The sequence below is a fragment of the Galeopterus variegatus genome, unplaced genomic scaffold, assembly GCF_000696425.1.
Source record: "Galeopterus variegatus unplaced genomic scaffold, G_variegatus-3.0.2 Scaffold3274, whole genome shotgun sequence".
In the NCBI taxonomy this organism is placed as follows: domain Eukaryota; kingdom Metazoa; phylum Chordata; class Mammalia; order Dermoptera; family Cynocephalidae; genus Galeopterus; species Galeopterus variegatus.
In genome coordinates this window covers 184985-199824 of record NW_007729385.1, presented here as the reverse complement: position 1 = coordinate 199824, position 14840 = coordinate 184985, and the positions used below count along the sequence as shown (strand labels likewise).

Below are 14840 nucleotides of genomic sequence, written 5' to 3'. Positions count from 1 at the left end.
ACACTCCAATGTGGCCCAAAAGGCTGGGGGGGGACTAGGTCAAGGGACCCATCAGTGATGAGAATGTGGTCCCCAAACCCTTGTCACCCATGCCTCCCCCTTCCCAAGACGCTGCCCCCCATCAAGAACCAGCAGTCTCTCAACCGGCCTGCCAGCTGGAAACTGCATATCCCAAAGGAGGAGACATCCTGGCCATGTCCCCAGCCGCCAACGCCAGACATGCTCTGCTTGAGCCTCACTGCCCGAGCCCATGCCACCGACTACTTCCTTGCCAACTTCTTCTCAGAGTTTCCCTGCCACTTCTTGCACCGGTGAACTCTCAGGGAGGCAGGGGTCTCCTCCCTTTTCCTCTACTCTCTGTCCCCTCTCCCACTCCAGGGCAGGTGCTGCCCAGACCCAGCCCTCAATGAGGGGTTGGAGCAAGGGCAGTGGCAGTGGGACTAATTGGACACCACTGGGTCTAGGGGGCCCCCACTACTGCTTAGGCCATTATGGTGAGGGGGACAAAGCAACCAGAACCCCCTGGGAAACCCACCTGGGTCTTCCTGCCTCTTCCTTGTTCCTTCCTTTTCCAACTTGGAGCCTCCCTAGGTCCTGTAGACTCTGCGGGTTGCACTTGGTTCCCTGGATGCAGTAGCACTACATTTGGGTTAGGGCTGGGGGTGCCTCAAACTCACCTGTGTTCTCATGACTGGGCAGCTACTGCTATTGCTTACGTCCCCAACCCCAGCATGGTGGCTTGCCCAGGCCACTCAGAATGTCATTGCCTGCCCCAGGGAGCTGCCAAAGAAAAAGCCCACCAGGGAAGAGTCGGAGACTTCTGAGGAAGAATCATGTAAAAACAAGTGGGCCCCTGTCTCCAAGCAGGAGAAGCAGCTCCTGGTTGACTGTCTCACCACCATCATCAGGTAACGGCCACTCCCTGGGCCCTCACCCCCACCCTCCCATCTTTCCAGTTCATTCAACCAAAGCCCCTTAAGTTCCAGCCCTTCTGTTCTTGAGAGATAGAACTTCCTTGCAAGATCCCTCCATGGGTGGCCCCAGACCCCCCAGGACAGTACAGCTCTAACGGAGCTGGCCAGAGGGGTCCTCAGGCTGAGTCCTGAGTTCTACCCTGTTCTGTGGCTGGTAGATGAGGTCTGCAGCCAGTTCACTGTCTCCCCAGGGCTTCTGCCCCTCATCTGTGCAATGCTGACCTGCTGGCTCTGTCTCTGCCATATCACATTCACCTCTAAGAATCCATGGGGCCCAAAGATGCCTTCTTCAAAAGAGGGATGGGAGGGGTAGCTGACCAAGGGCTCCCCTCCCCCACCTGGCACCAGCTTGTGAAAACAGTAGGCAAGAGCCGCCCCTTAGGGAGCCCCACAGCCAGGGCTCTCCAGGGGGCTGTAAGGCCTTCTCTTCCCTGCCACCCAGGGGCCTGCTGGAAGACAAGAACTTCCATGAGGCTGTGAACCAAAGCCTGGTGGAGCAGGTGCCATATTTCTGCCAGTTCTGGAATGAGCAGTCGGCCAGGTCCATGGCCCAGCAGAGCAGCCTGTTTTTAATGCCAATCATGTCTCCGTCCTCCAGCAGCTGGGAGGATGGAAAGGGCAAGGAGCAGGAGGAGGACAAACCTAGTTTGGGGAAGAAGGAAGTGGGGGAAGAGGAGGAGAAGGGCGAAGAGGAAGAGGAGGAAGAAGAGGAGACAGAAGAGGAGGAGGAGGAGGAGGAGATGGAGAAGAAGAAGTTGAGCTGGATGGGGATTGAGGCCACGATGCAGCCCGATTCCCAGCAGTCCCTGCAACAGCAGTGGCAGCAGCAGCTGAAAGTCATGGTGAAGGAGGAGCAAGAACTGGATGAGAAGGCGGCCATGGGAAGGTGAGCAGGGAGGCCCAGGTGAGGGTGCGGAGGGGCTGAGTGCAGGTTTCTGGGAGGCAGTACTGAGTCTGGCGCCCGCCTGTGTGGCCTCGGTGGGAGTATTTGCAGAACAGCACAACTGAGCTTTTTTTTTTTTTTTTTCTCTCAGAGCCAGTTGTTAACATTTGTCAGCACACCACTACCAAGAGGGTGGTTATGGTCTTGAGTCTCTTAAATGGGTTTCTAGAGCCAGAAAAGAAGTATCTTCTCTTCTGGTACCGCCTTCCACGAGGCCATCCTGTGCATGCCTTCTGCCCTTGCTGGGATTCCCTCGGCCCCACCCAATACCTTCTGCACCCTCTCGTCACCCGCTGCCTCTCTCCAAACCTGGCCCTGAGATGCGGACTATGTTGCCAGGGTTTGAATCCCACCACTTCTATCACCAGCACGACGCTTGGCAACTCGGTCTCTTTTAGCCACACTGTAAGCGTCTGTAAAATTGGAACAAGGATGCCACATAGTATTGGGGAGGGGGAGAGTTACATGAGAATCTACATCGAGCATGTGGCACCACTTTGGGTACAGAGGAGGTGCGAGGAGAACGTGCGCGCGGGCTGTGGCTGCGCTCCCGTGAGCTCCCCCGCCTCCCTTGCAGGCTCCCGGCCTTCGCCAACCTGCAGGAGGCGCTGCTGGAGAACATGATCCAGAACATCCTGGTGGAGGCGAGCCGCGGGGAGGTGGTGCTCACCTCGCGGCCGCGCGTCATCGCCCTGCCATCGCTCAGCATACCCAGGTGGGGGCGCCGGCGCCAGCGGCCACGCGGACTGCGCGGGCGGGGCGCGGGGGGCGGGCAGGTTCGGCCCAAAGGCTCTCCCCCATTCCTATCTATGCTTTCTATCTTTCAGGATTCTGACCCCGGACCAGGTGCTGCCGACAGAGGTACCCCGCCCGGTGGCGCCACTTCCTGCCGACTCTTTGCAGATGCCCAGCCCCTCCAACATGCCGACCTAGGTTCCGCCCGGCCCCCTTTCCATCGCCCCGCCAGTAAAGCATCTAGCGTTTTTTCTTTATCTACTTTGACTTTATTTCCCCTACGCGGGGTAACGCGCGCTCTGGGAGGGACGGATGGTGCGTGCGACCGGGGTGGACCGCAGCGACCCGGCGGGCATTTAGGGGCTGGGAGGATGCGCCGCCGCGCAGCTCGGTGGGAGTTCTCACCACTTGCTGCGGGCGCTGGACCCGGTCTGGCCAGTGGAGGGAGCTCCGGGCGGGGCCTGGCTTCCTTTGCCCCAGTGTAGTCTGGTGTACAGGAACTGAGTGCCAGGCCTGGTCAGAGAAGCAGGTGGCCACGGAGCGGGGCGGCCACCCCTTCCCCTTCCCCAACGCCTCTGTTCCAAGGCACGGCACCCCCAGCCTTTTAGCATTTGCCCGACTCCTGGCATTCTGCTAAGAGGTTGGGAAGGAAGGGGAACTGAGGCACGCAGCGGATGGCCAGGAACCAGACGCTGGGGCGCGATCGAGGTGACCGCTAGACAGCGGGCCACAGACCTATTAAGCGAGTCCCACTGTGAATCAATCCCCAGACCAGGGGATGTCCCACCTTCCCTTAGATACCCCCTCTCTGTTCTCCCTAACCCCTGTCCGGCAGCCTCTGTCCTCTGCTCCTCTGCTCCTCCCTCCGTACCCCCCTCCCCCCAGGAGGTGGGTGGAAAAGTGACATCTGGTGTTGTTCCAGAGGCGCCCAGGTCCCCGGTGCCCTCCCCTCCACCCCCGCCGCCAAGGCCTCAGAGGAGCTCCAGTCTGAGAGCCCGGGCGGGGGAGGGCAGGGGGCGCTCCGCCTCTATGAGTCAATATTTGCCCCGAGCAAACCGGCGCCCGGACAGGTGTGAGTGTGAGTGTGTGTGAGTGTGTGTGTGCGCGCGCGCGCGTCTAGGGGCGGGAACTGAACAGGCGGTATAAGAGCGCGCTGAGCCCGGGCTCCGGCACAAGAAGCTCTGGGGCGTGGGCTGGGGACGAAGCCAAGCAAGGGCTGGGCAGGACGGGGGGACCAGGAAAGGCGGGTGGAGGGTGGCCGGGAAGGGAGGGGCGGGCCAAGTGCGCACCTGTGGTGGCCGCCGGGGCCGCCGACGTGTCACCGCAGATGCGCGCAGGTGAGGGCGGCGGCTAGCGGAGCGCTGTGCGGTGCTGCGCTCGCGGAAGACCAGGACCAGGAGGAGATCACCGAGGGCCACCGCCAGGCCCCGGGCCCTCCGCTCCCGCCCCGCGACGAGCCCCTCGCACAAACCGGACCTGAGCGTTTTGTTCGTTCGGCTCGCGTGAGGCAGGGGCGGTCTCTCAGCACCATCCCCGGGGCCCGGCCCGATCGCCACGCAGACACCTGCCGCCGCCACCGTCGCCAACATACGGGTCGGAGAGGCCGCGCCGCTCCGGGGAGATGCGGCTCCCATCCGGCCCCGCCCGCCCTGCCTGGCCCTGCCCGCAGCTCCTGGGCTGCCCGGGTAATACGGGCTGAGCAGGCTCCACCGGTGGCGGAGGTGACTGTGGCCCGGAACAAAAGGCCTTCTGGAGGTGGAAACCCGGATTCTAGTCCGGCTCTGTCCTGGCGACTTCTGTGGCCTTGGGCAAGTCATTTCCTGGCCTCTCGGTTTTCCTATTCGTACAATGAGGGGGTTGGTCTGGCCTCCCACAGGGACGAGGCTTTTCCAGCCTCCATGTCCTGGTTCCTGGGCTTCTAGCCATACTTTTGAGCCCCCTGACCCGGGAGGATGGAAGCCCTCAAGAGGTTGGAGCCAAAGCTGTGAGGCGTAGAAAATCTGGGTAGGGTAAGCTGAGGGCCACTATACGGACTCAAATCTACTCCTCCAGATCTTTTTGGTGCTACGGACATCCTGAAATTTTTCTCACTGCCACCCCCCTGGTCTCTCAGTCTAACCATGTCTGAGAGAGTCAGACTGATTGAAAAGGACAAACACAGGGTCCCCAGCCCTTGCCTGACAGGGTCCCCAGGCACAGCAGTTCACCACCTTTCCCAAACTTCATAATCTCACATCCTCTTGTTTCAGTCAGCTGAGCCCTTACCTTAGCTCAGGCAGGGTCCACACACCATTAGCTACAACCCAAACCTGGGACAGACCATCCGCCTTTCCAGTTACCTGAAGTGCTTAGATCTGACGTGGGGTAGGGGGACAGAGATTGTCCCAGACCCCTGGCCTCCTGCTTGGAGAGCCCAAAACTGAGGGCTTCATACAGGGCATGGGGTCAGTCTCAGCCCCCAGCTGAGTCTCTGTCCTGTGATTCCAGGTGTCCTCTATTCCCTTTCCCAAAAATTCATGGTGATGCTGAGCTAGCCCCAGGGAGAAGGGCAAGTCATAGGTTGGGGGTGGAGGAAGGCTCCTTGAAGAGCAACGTGGAGCCCCAGATTCCACTTAGGGTGAGGAAGCATCACGGTGGGCTGCACCCCCACACACCTAAACAGAGGCAACTCCAGGGAGATGGGAACCGGGGTCTGAAGTTGATCCAAACTGGATGTTCCTGGAGGCACTGGCTTGTCCCCTCCACTCTACCCCCCTGCATCCAACTACCCGCAGACCCCACAGGATTTGCTGAGTACATGGCACAGAGAGAGGGTGTAGGGGATGAGATGGCTCTGACGACTCTCAGACAGGTCTGGGGAGAGGGTGGACTTCAGGTGGGCTTTTCACGGGTCAGTCATGGGGGCGGAGGATCCATGGGTCCCCAGGCTGGGGTGTGTGCAGCCTCCATCTCAGCCTATCTGACCAGGCTTCTGTCCTGGACCCAGCCTCTGCTCCTTGCCTACCACTGAATGATTTACCTGTCAGGGGCCTGGCATGGTGCTGGCAAGCCTCTCCTGGGTATTCGAAGGGCTTCCTCTCCCCTCCCCCTATCATAACAAGGGGCTTGAGCTCCCCTCTGACTGGGATTTCAGATCTTGGGGCTGCACAACAAAGAGGTCTGCTCCTGGAATGATCCCCCCAGAACACACACATGCACACACGCAGCAGTCCTTGGACGGAGGGCGATAAGAAGAATGATGCAACTCAGTGGGCTAGGGTCTGCCCTGGTGACCAAAAGCCACTGCCCTCCCTCCCCTCCACCTCCCGGGGCCCAATTTCCTAGACCTCCACCCTCCCCCCATCCCCAAGACCCGCATTTCCTTGCCATTACCAAGGATCTGGCTTCTCTTGCAGGTCCCTCCTCCCATGCCTGGCTGGGGGCGGAGTTTCCAGGCGCCAGGCAGGCCTGCAGGTGCGGGGCTGGTTGGGGGGGTACTCAGCAGCTGGTGTGCGAGGCGGCCCCCTCCCCCATCCTGCTCAAAACCAGAGCCTGCTTCCTGTCGTCCCTGTCAGCACCCTGGGTGGGGGAGGGAACAGGTATGGGGGAAGTGGAAAAGGAACCGCGCAGTTGGAGTAGGGCAGAGGTGGGACTGGGAAACACCCGAAGAGAAATGGAGAGGAAAGAAGATGAGAAAGAGATTGGAGAACTTGGGCAGAAAGACAGAGGGACAGACAGAGGGTGCAGCCCAGAGTGGTGTGCGAACCACAGGGGAGACCTCACGGCCCAGCAAGGCTGCAGACACTCCAGAAGACAGGGAAAGCAGGACCTAGAAAGAGACAGAGAGACAGAGACAACCAGAGAGAAACCAGAGAAGCAGAACAGAGAGAGAGAGTGCGAGACAAGAAATGTACACTGCAGAGAGATTTAGGGATTTGAAGACTTGGGGTTAGAGGTTAGGGTACCCACAGGTGGAAGGCACTGTGTGTGTGGAAGAAGGAGGACAGCCCCTGTCCCATCCCACATGGGGTGGGACATTACCCCCAATAGAGGATAAAGAGGTGGCTTCTACTGGGCTGCAAATGGGGATGGCCAGGGCTGGGGGATGGAGGTGATGCCTCTGCCTTGGGAGATGACATTAAAGGCCAGAGATTAGGAGGGACAAGACTCAGGCACTGGACAGACACTGGGGGCTGTGAGCAGCAAGGGGCGTAGAAATGACTCCATCTCTCCCTGTTTCCCTCTTGCCACAGCTGGACAGGCCAACAGCTGTGGCAGGTGCCTGCCTCTACCCACCCTGCTGGTTCTGGCCCAGCCTTGGAACCTCCGGGCCTGGGAGGCTGCCCAGGGTCTGTGTGAGAGTGGGGGGGACCTGAGAGTGGAGGCACTGGGGGGAGGCTCACACCCAGGTGCTAATCCCCATGCGGCCAAGGCAGTACCAGAGCCTCACTGACCTTCTTGGAGATTAGTCCCCATGGAGACCAGGGCAACTCGCCCCCTCACTCTGGCTAGGCCATGTGGGTGGGTGTGTGGGTGGGGCAGAGCAGAGACTGGAAGAGAGGGGAGGAAACCTTTCTGAGCCATCACAGGATCACAGCAGTCAGGGCTGGGAGGCCCCTCCAGGATCAGCAGCCAGCTTAGTTTACAGGTGAAAAACAGAGGCCCCAAGAAGGGGAGTAACTGGCTAAAGGCTACATATGGAGCCAGGAAAAGCACCGGGACCAGAAGCCAAATCTTGGGCTCCACTCTCAAGCATTTTTTTTTCTTTTTTCTTGGAGAGCAGAACTTGAGCAAAAACAAAGGAATTTGGGATACCCCCCCTGCCCCCCCAAACTGAGATCAGAAGCAGAGTGGTTCAAATGGGGTGAGGCAGAAAGGTACGCCATTCTAAGTATTAGGCTGGCTTTCACAGGGCCAGAGTAGGAAGGGGGATATGGATCCCAGAGCCACGCTTGCTGTCCGGACCACTCCCCCCAGCCCAGGCCAGCTCCAGGGGTTGTGGAGAGAACCATGCAACAGAGCCAGTTATAACCACAACTGCAACCAAAGTAACAGCTAACGTTTATTGGGTGCGTACTGTAGGCGAGTTCTGTGTTTTACATGCATTTAAATCTTCAGAACAGTCTAAGACAAGTATTCCCAAGGCTGGCCAGTTAGCTCAGCTGGTTAGAGCACTTGGTGTTATAACACCAAGGTCAACGGTTCAGATCCCTGCACTGACCAGCCACACACACACACACACACACACACACACGTATTCCCATTTTATAGAGGGAAAAACTGAGGAGTGCAAGTTCATTTAACTCATAAGCAATGGAGTTTGGCTGTGAACCCAGGCAGCAGTGTGACTCTGTAGCCCACTCTCTTAACCCTTCGGTGTCTGTATGATCATGGGTGGGTGGCTGAGCTCATGCCTCTCTGGGTGACCGTGGAGTAGGTATGTGTGCAGGTGGAAGTGCATGAGAGTGTCCTCTTGTGGGTATCACATTCAGCACGGTGCCTAGCACATAGTACATCTTATTAAATATTTGGGGAATAAGTGAATGGGCAAATGTCTGCCCATGAATATGACACTGAGGTGTGTACTGAATACTAGAATGAGACTATGCACATGAGATGGCAGTGGGATTTGTGCCTGTGACTGTGTGAGTACATCTTATTAAATATTTGGGGAATAAGTGAATGGACAAATGTCTGCCCATGAATATGACACTGAGGTGTGTATTGAATACTAGAATGAGACTATGCACATGAGATGGCAGTGGGATTTGTGCCTGTGACTGTGTGGATGGCTGTCTCCCTCTAACTGGAAATGCGCGTATGTGCATGCCCTGTCCCTGCCGCCCTGTGTGAGCCTTGAGGCTTTGTGTCCTGGTGTGTGGGTGGTGATGAAAGTTGCCTTCCATCTCTCTGGAGGGTGGCCAGTTCCCCAGCCCCACTGAGGGCAGAGAAGAGGGGCTCTGTTTCTAGTGGGATGGGACAATGGGTCTGTGTGGGTGGGGCTCCTGAGCGGACTGAGCTGGGCTGGTCTAAGCACCATTTATCTCTGTTTCCCTGGAGACCAGCCCTGCACAGCCCCAGGGAAGGTGCTCATCTGCCTGTTCCCCGCTCCAGACCTGGGGTGGGGGTGGGGACTGGAAGAGCTGGGCTGGAAAGGAGGGGCAGGCAATGGGACCAGAGTGGGGAGGGCACCATTCAAAGAATTTGCATCTTTGGTCACCAAAGCACTGAATGATTTCCTAGTGAAATGAGGGGTCAGGTGTGGGAGCAGGCCGACTTGAAGAGAGGACATTGGCCATCAGCACCTCTAAGCTGCCTAGCAGTACTGAGAAGTCGAGCTGTTCATGGGATGGGGCTCTCCACGAGGAAGGTGTCACTTCTCTGGGGATTCTCAGGGCCTTTACCTGGGAAGGAGACCTACGTGGAAGCTTAGGATTGGGTTGGAGGGTTTCTTTGCAGGGTCTACATGTTCCCACATGGGATGGGGGTCTGGTTGGGATCTGTGGGCTTCATTGAGGGAACTCAGGCTTGAGCCTGAGGGTTTTTCTGTAGGATCATAAGGGTCTGTATGGGATGGGAGTTTTAGTAGAATCATGGAGCAGGGGCAGGGGGGTGAGGTCCTGAGGATTTCTTTCTGAGATTCAAAAGTGAATATGAAATGAAGAACTGGATGGGGTTAGTCCGTGTATGAGATGAAGTCCTGGGTGGGATTCTCTGAGGGTGATGAGATCCCTATGAGATCTTGAGGTTTCTTTGAAGTATAGATCTGGGGATGCTGGTTTTTTGTCTACCTAACCATGCCCGAAGGCTGAATCTGTGGAAGTGGAGGGGGTTGGGGTGACAGTGCTGAGCTGGCAAACAAAGCCACCTGGGCATCCATCCTTCAGGAAGCTGTGAGCACAACTGATCAGGGAAAACAAACAGGAACAGCTGCTGGGGGGTGGGAGGGGGCCAGAGGGGGAGGCTGGGGACTAGAGCTGGACCAGCCTGGTGGGGAAAGGGAGACCGGGAGAGGGTCCATAGTACATAAAAGGGACAGCAATCCTAGAGTCCCATCTGGCACACCAGGCAAGGCTGCCCGAGAGCCCCTTCCTTGCTGCTTTCCCTCAGTGGCTCTTTCTTCTCTCTCCCTTGGTGACCATGAAGCCCAAAGCCAGGAGGGGCCTGGGAGATGTGGGGACCCTGAGAGATCTAGAGGTCTTCTGGGCAAGTGGCTGTCGGTGGTGATAGCGAGGGGTGGAGGGGGTGGTGCCCATTTCTGAGAGAGTTGGTCGAAGGCAGCTAGAACTAAAAGCCATGGGTGGGGGCGGTGGGACCTACATACGATTTTCCTAACAAGGAAACCGAGGTACAGAGAAGGGGAGAGGCTGGCTAGTGCCAAGATCAGAACTTCGCCTGGAAGAGGCACACAGGGTCTTCACACACAGGGTCTTCACCCCAAATCCCATTCAGACTACCAATTCTAACCCGGATCTCAGCTGCACGACCTCCCCTCTGCCCCCCTCCCGGAACCCTGAAAACGCACACCCTCTCCTGCGGAACACTGTCACCTGACCAACACCTGGACTGGAAACTGTCCTCGCAGGTGGAGCCCGGTCCTCAGAGGCATGCCCAGACCCCAGCCCCAGCTCCGCGTCAACATAGCGTCCAGTCTCTGACGGACACCCCGCATCCTCCCGACTAACTCCAGGCTCCCGCGTCACGGACTGCGCAGACGCACAGCCTGGCGCACTCGCCCCCCGCGGCCGCCGCCGCTGCCGACCCCAACTTCCAGCCGAACCCCCCTGCCAGCCTGCCGCGCAGGGCCAGCTTTCGGGCCAGCGCGGCCTGCCCGCGCCCCCTGGTGACCGAATCCGAAATTGCGGACGGAGATGGAGGGAGAAAGGGCGGGGGGAGATCTAATTTCTCACCCCTCGCCCCTGCCGTGGCCCTCCGACCTGTGAAGCCGAGGGCAAGGGCCAGGACGCCAAGGGCCCAGGACCGTCTCTGGCTTCACCGCGGAGTTTAGATTCCCCCATGGAGGTTTGGGGGAAATTATACCCTATTTATGTGTGTCCAAACCCCCTCTAGGGTAGGGAGACAGGGGACTAGGCACGGTTCTGATCCCACCCCCAAGCAAACCTGGCTGTGGCTCTCCCATCTCTGACCCATATCCTCCTAACTTGGACTCTACCGTCATCCCCAGTTCTAGGGCCCTGTTCTTGGCACCCACCTTCACACCTGCACGTTGTGAGCCCAACAGCAATTCCCCACCAGTGAAAAGGGAGGCTCTGCCCGCCCCTAGAGCCCGTGCTGGGCAACTAGACCACGGGCGGTGGGAGGCATGAGGCAAACCATCGTCCCCACTTCCACCGGAGAATTTCCTCTACACCACTGCCCCCTGGACATTTGGCCCACATCTGATCACCTAGTTCACTCACTCGTTCAAGAAGTTTTATTGAGTGCCTACTGTGTATCCAGCACTGTGCTAGGTTTGAAAATAACAGCTGAAAACGAGACCGACACAGCACCTGCCCCTTGAAACAGAGCTTACACTCTAGTCATTCGTATACTCGTAAACACAAGATGCAAAAGATAACTTTACAGAGTGGTAAATGCTATACAGAAAACAGGGTGATGTGATGGACAGTAAGAGTGCCAGGAACAGCATCACCAAGGAGGTGACAGAGGAGCCAGCCTTGCCAAGATCTTGTGACTAAGGCACTCTGGGTAACGGGAACAGCCACTGCGAAGGCTGTGAGGTGGGAATGAACAGGGTGGAAGGCCTCCACGGCTAGGCTTCCAGAAGCTGGGGCACCACATGTGGCCCTGTCAGTCACAGAAACTTGGGTGGATAGTGGCAGGACACTGGCTTTGGATTAAAAAGGTCTGAGTTCTATTCTTGCTCTGCAACTGGCTAGCTGTGTGAGTTTGGACAAGTCTCTGCACCTCCTTGAGCCTCAGTTTCCACATCTGTGCATGCAAACCTGTCTCACTGGGCTGTTGCGAGAGTTTATAAGGGACGCACCTGGCTCATGGGAGCAACGAAATATTAGTTCCTTCCTCTCTTACCGTTCACACTTCTGCTGGAATACCCCCACCTACTCCCACCACCATTAAGGAAAACTCACAATTTTGCAAGAAGCCTTTGAGTCTCATTGACAGCCACAGTGGTTAGAAAATTCTGCTGCTGCTGGTGAGGAAATTTCCTCCCTGCAGCTACCCCTTGGGATTCCAAGCCTTTCCCCCCTCCTTGTCTCCCTCCCCTCCTCCACCCCTCCCTCCACCACACGTGGCACTGGGATTGTGGGAGTAAGAGCCTAGGACCTTCAGTCAAACAGGTTCACATCTCAGCTGGGCCACTTAGCTGTGACACCTCGACCACGTTCCAGAACCCTTTTGGGGCTCTGCTTCTTCATCTGGAAAGTGCAGGACAATAACAGCGCCCACCTCACCCGGTCGATGTTAGAATTAGCTGAGATCACGCACTGAAAGCCTGAACAGAGAGCCCGGCCTGAACTAAGCACTCAAAAATCAGCTGCTCCCTCTCAGACAGATGTCGGGACCGGAGCTCCCAGACCCTGGAGCTCTGTGGGGGGACCCGGCAGCATCGCGGGTTGACAAGAGCTAAGGTTGTGACGGTCTTCCTACCTACCGTAGTGAAGCCACTCCCTTGGCTCCTATTATTTCTAAACGCTTTGTAAACCCGCACTCCCTCCGGCGGTGCTTGTTTCCTGCTCTCAGCGCCGCCTGGCGGTGAGTCCCGGTCATCGCCTTCTCTAGGCCCCTGGGCGCTGGAGCGGAGAACTCACACCCGGGAGCAAACGGGCCGCGCTGGACTGATCCTCCAAGGGAAAAGCGTAGAGAGCAGCGCGAGGAGAGCCTTCTCTACCTCTGCCCTAGCGTCGCCCAAAAGAGAGGCCTCGACCTAGGGCTGGAGAAGAGGTGAGGTTAGACTCTGGGAAGAACTTGCGCGCCGTCTCAGCAGGAGGCCCTAGGGAGACCTGGTACCTCCATCCCTGAGGGTCTGCGCCAGGGAGGGCGCGCTCTGCCCGGAATCCGGGTGCACCCTGCCCGGCTCAGGCCCGAAAGAAAGAAAGTGCGGAGTCAGCCTGCGCTTCGGCAGGCGCGGGATGTGCGCCTCAGCACTTTCTGTTGTAATCCGCGCGGGCTGGGGCCAGATCGACGGCTGCGGGGGGAAAGCCTCGGCTCCCCCGGGGGTCACCAGAGAGGATCGCAGCCTCCCTGCTGACTCAGCTCCCTCCCCCTCAGCGGGGCCGAGGCCTGGGTATAAAGCCCCGCACGCCCGGCCCGCGCGCAGCCTCTCCATTTTCCTTGCGTGCCGCGCTCACAACCCGGTGAATACCCGGTGCTGGGGCGGGGTAGGGAGAGATGAGGGAGAGCCCCTTGCAGCCGGGGTCCTGCCTCCGGGTCCTTGTCCCCCTACCCGGCTCGGGCAGGCTCTGGCTAGGCAGGGGGCTCTCGAGATGCTGAGCGCGTGGTCCCGCCCTTTCTGCCCGCAGCGGCATGAGCAGCGCCCCAGCGCCGGGCCCGGCGCCCGCCTGCCTCAAGCTCTGGGACGAGGAGGACTTCCAGGGCCGTCACTGCCGGCTGCTGAGCGACTGCGCCAACGTCGGCGAGCGCGGAGGCCTGCGCAGGGTGCGCTCGGTCAAGGTGGAAAACGGCACGTGAGTGATCACCGGCCGCTGCGGGTTTCCCCCGCCCAGTCTCGGAGACTGGGACCTCAGCCCCCAGCCCTGGAAACGCTGAGAGACCAGCCAACATGGGAAACCCCGCGGCTTCCTCCCAAACTCCTCAACTGTCGCAAGACAAATCATGGGAAAGTGTATCCTCCTGCGAACTAAAGAGACAAAGGCGAGAAGCCACCACCTGTGGGGCCTCATGGGACCGGCCTGAACCCCGAAGGTGTTTCCAGTGTAGTTATGTCCTTCTCAGGTTTTTTTCTCTGTGCAGTTAGATGACTCTGTGCTTCGTTTAACAAAAGAGGCCAAATCCTTTTCTCTGCCCCCACCCTGGTCTCCTAGAGCCCAGCCTGGGGCCCTCGGGAGAGCTGAGGCCTCCGTTGTCGCTATAGCAGGTGACGGGGGGTGAGGGAGTCTGATGCTTCCCTGTGCAGGCCCCTAAATCCTCGAGGTAGGAGCGCTTGATCAGGTGATCTTGGAAAATTCCCTCCAACCTGGGGACCCTGAGCAGGAAGCCTGGGCCCCTCAAACCCCAGGCAGCAGCCAGTTTGGGGACTTCAGCCTCAAGAGGGGCTGGATTCTCCATGCGATGGGTATGTCGGGGAAGGGCCTGGGGTTGGAGAAAAAAAGCGGAGTTTCTAAGTCTTTTCAATCACAGCAAGCAAGGGGGAGGAGGAGGAAGGAGGAAGGCTGGGGCAGATGCCCCCTAGCTCTTCTTCTCCTTTTCCAGTTGGGTGGGCTTTGAGTACCCCGACTTCCAGGGACAGCAGTTCATTCTGGAGAAAGGGGACTATCCTCGCTGGAGCGCCTGGAGCGGCAGTAGCGGCCACCACAGCGATCAGCTGCTGTCCTTCCGGCCAGTGCTCTGCGCGGTGAGCACAGCCCACCCCACCCCCTGCCTCCTAGCCCCAGGCCCTGGTCCCACCACGGCGCCCCGGAAACGCCCCTGCACGGGTGTGTGTAAACAAACTCCTAGATGAGTGACAGTGGCATTACTTCCCACAACCGGAGGGGTCGTTGAAAGTTGGGATTGTGGGCGTAGGCCAGGCGCCTGGAAATCAGAACCACGGAGAGCGCCAAGACCTTGCCAGCCCTGGGCGCCCACTGGTCCCTCGCATCCATTCGTCCACTCGTGTGAGCAAGAGACTCTGTCATCACACAGCCCTGTGAGGTCAGGGTGGCTGCTGTTAGCCCCATACACAGGTGTGGAAATGGAGTTCAGAGGGGGAAAGTGACTTGCCCAGTGTCACAAGGGTTAACACAGAGATGAGACTAAACTTGATCCAGGGATCAAGGCTGAGAAGAGGGTCAGTCTCAGTGTGTGTACGTGTGCGCACGCGCGTGTGTGTGTGTGTGTGTGTGTGGTTTTTTGGGGGGGTTGGTGGTGGTAATGAATTAAATACACTGAAGGGAAGGATCTCGCTTTCCACTTGTGCTGACTTAGGTACTGGCAAGGCCTGGGGCTAGGGGTGGAGGGCAGAGGACCCAGGCTAGCGTAGCTTTTCTGTCCTAAAAGGTTGAGGAACG

The 14840-nt window shown here is 58.4% G+C and overlaps 2 protein-coding genes across 2 annotated transcripts in view; both read left to right on the top strand.

Annotated features, from left to right (window-relative positions):
• Positions 1 to 2850, top strand: part of CCDC108 (coiled-coil domain containing 108) — a 36017-nt gene extending 33167 nt beyond the window's left edge. Inside the window, exons 29-33 of the mRNA XM_008584496.1 lie at positions 109 to 311; positions 777 to 908; positions 1417 to 1860; positions 2495 to 2632; positions 2745 to 2850. Of these exons, the coding sequence (XP_008582718.1) occupies positions 109 to 311; positions 777 to 908; positions 1417 to 1860; positions 2495 to 2632; positions 2745 to 2850 (1023 nt within the window). The remainder of the gene's footprint in view (positions 1 to 108; positions 312 to 776; positions 909 to 1416; positions 1861 to 2494; positions 2633 to 2744) is intronic.
• Positions 2851 to 12908: 10058 nt separating this feature from the next.
• Positions 12909 to 14840, top strand: part of CRYBA2 (crystallin, beta A2) — a 4217-nt gene continuing 2285 nt past the window's right edge. The window contains exons 1-3 of the mRNA XM_008584494.1: positions 12909 to 12968; positions 13134 to 13298; positions 14044 to 14185. Coding sequence (XP_008582716.1) covers positions 13138 to 13298; positions 14044 to 14185 — 303 coding nt within the window. The 5' untranslated portion in view covers positions 12909 to 12968; positions 13134 to 13137. The remainder of the gene's footprint in view (positions 12969 to 13133; positions 13299 to 14043; positions 14186 to 14840) is intronic.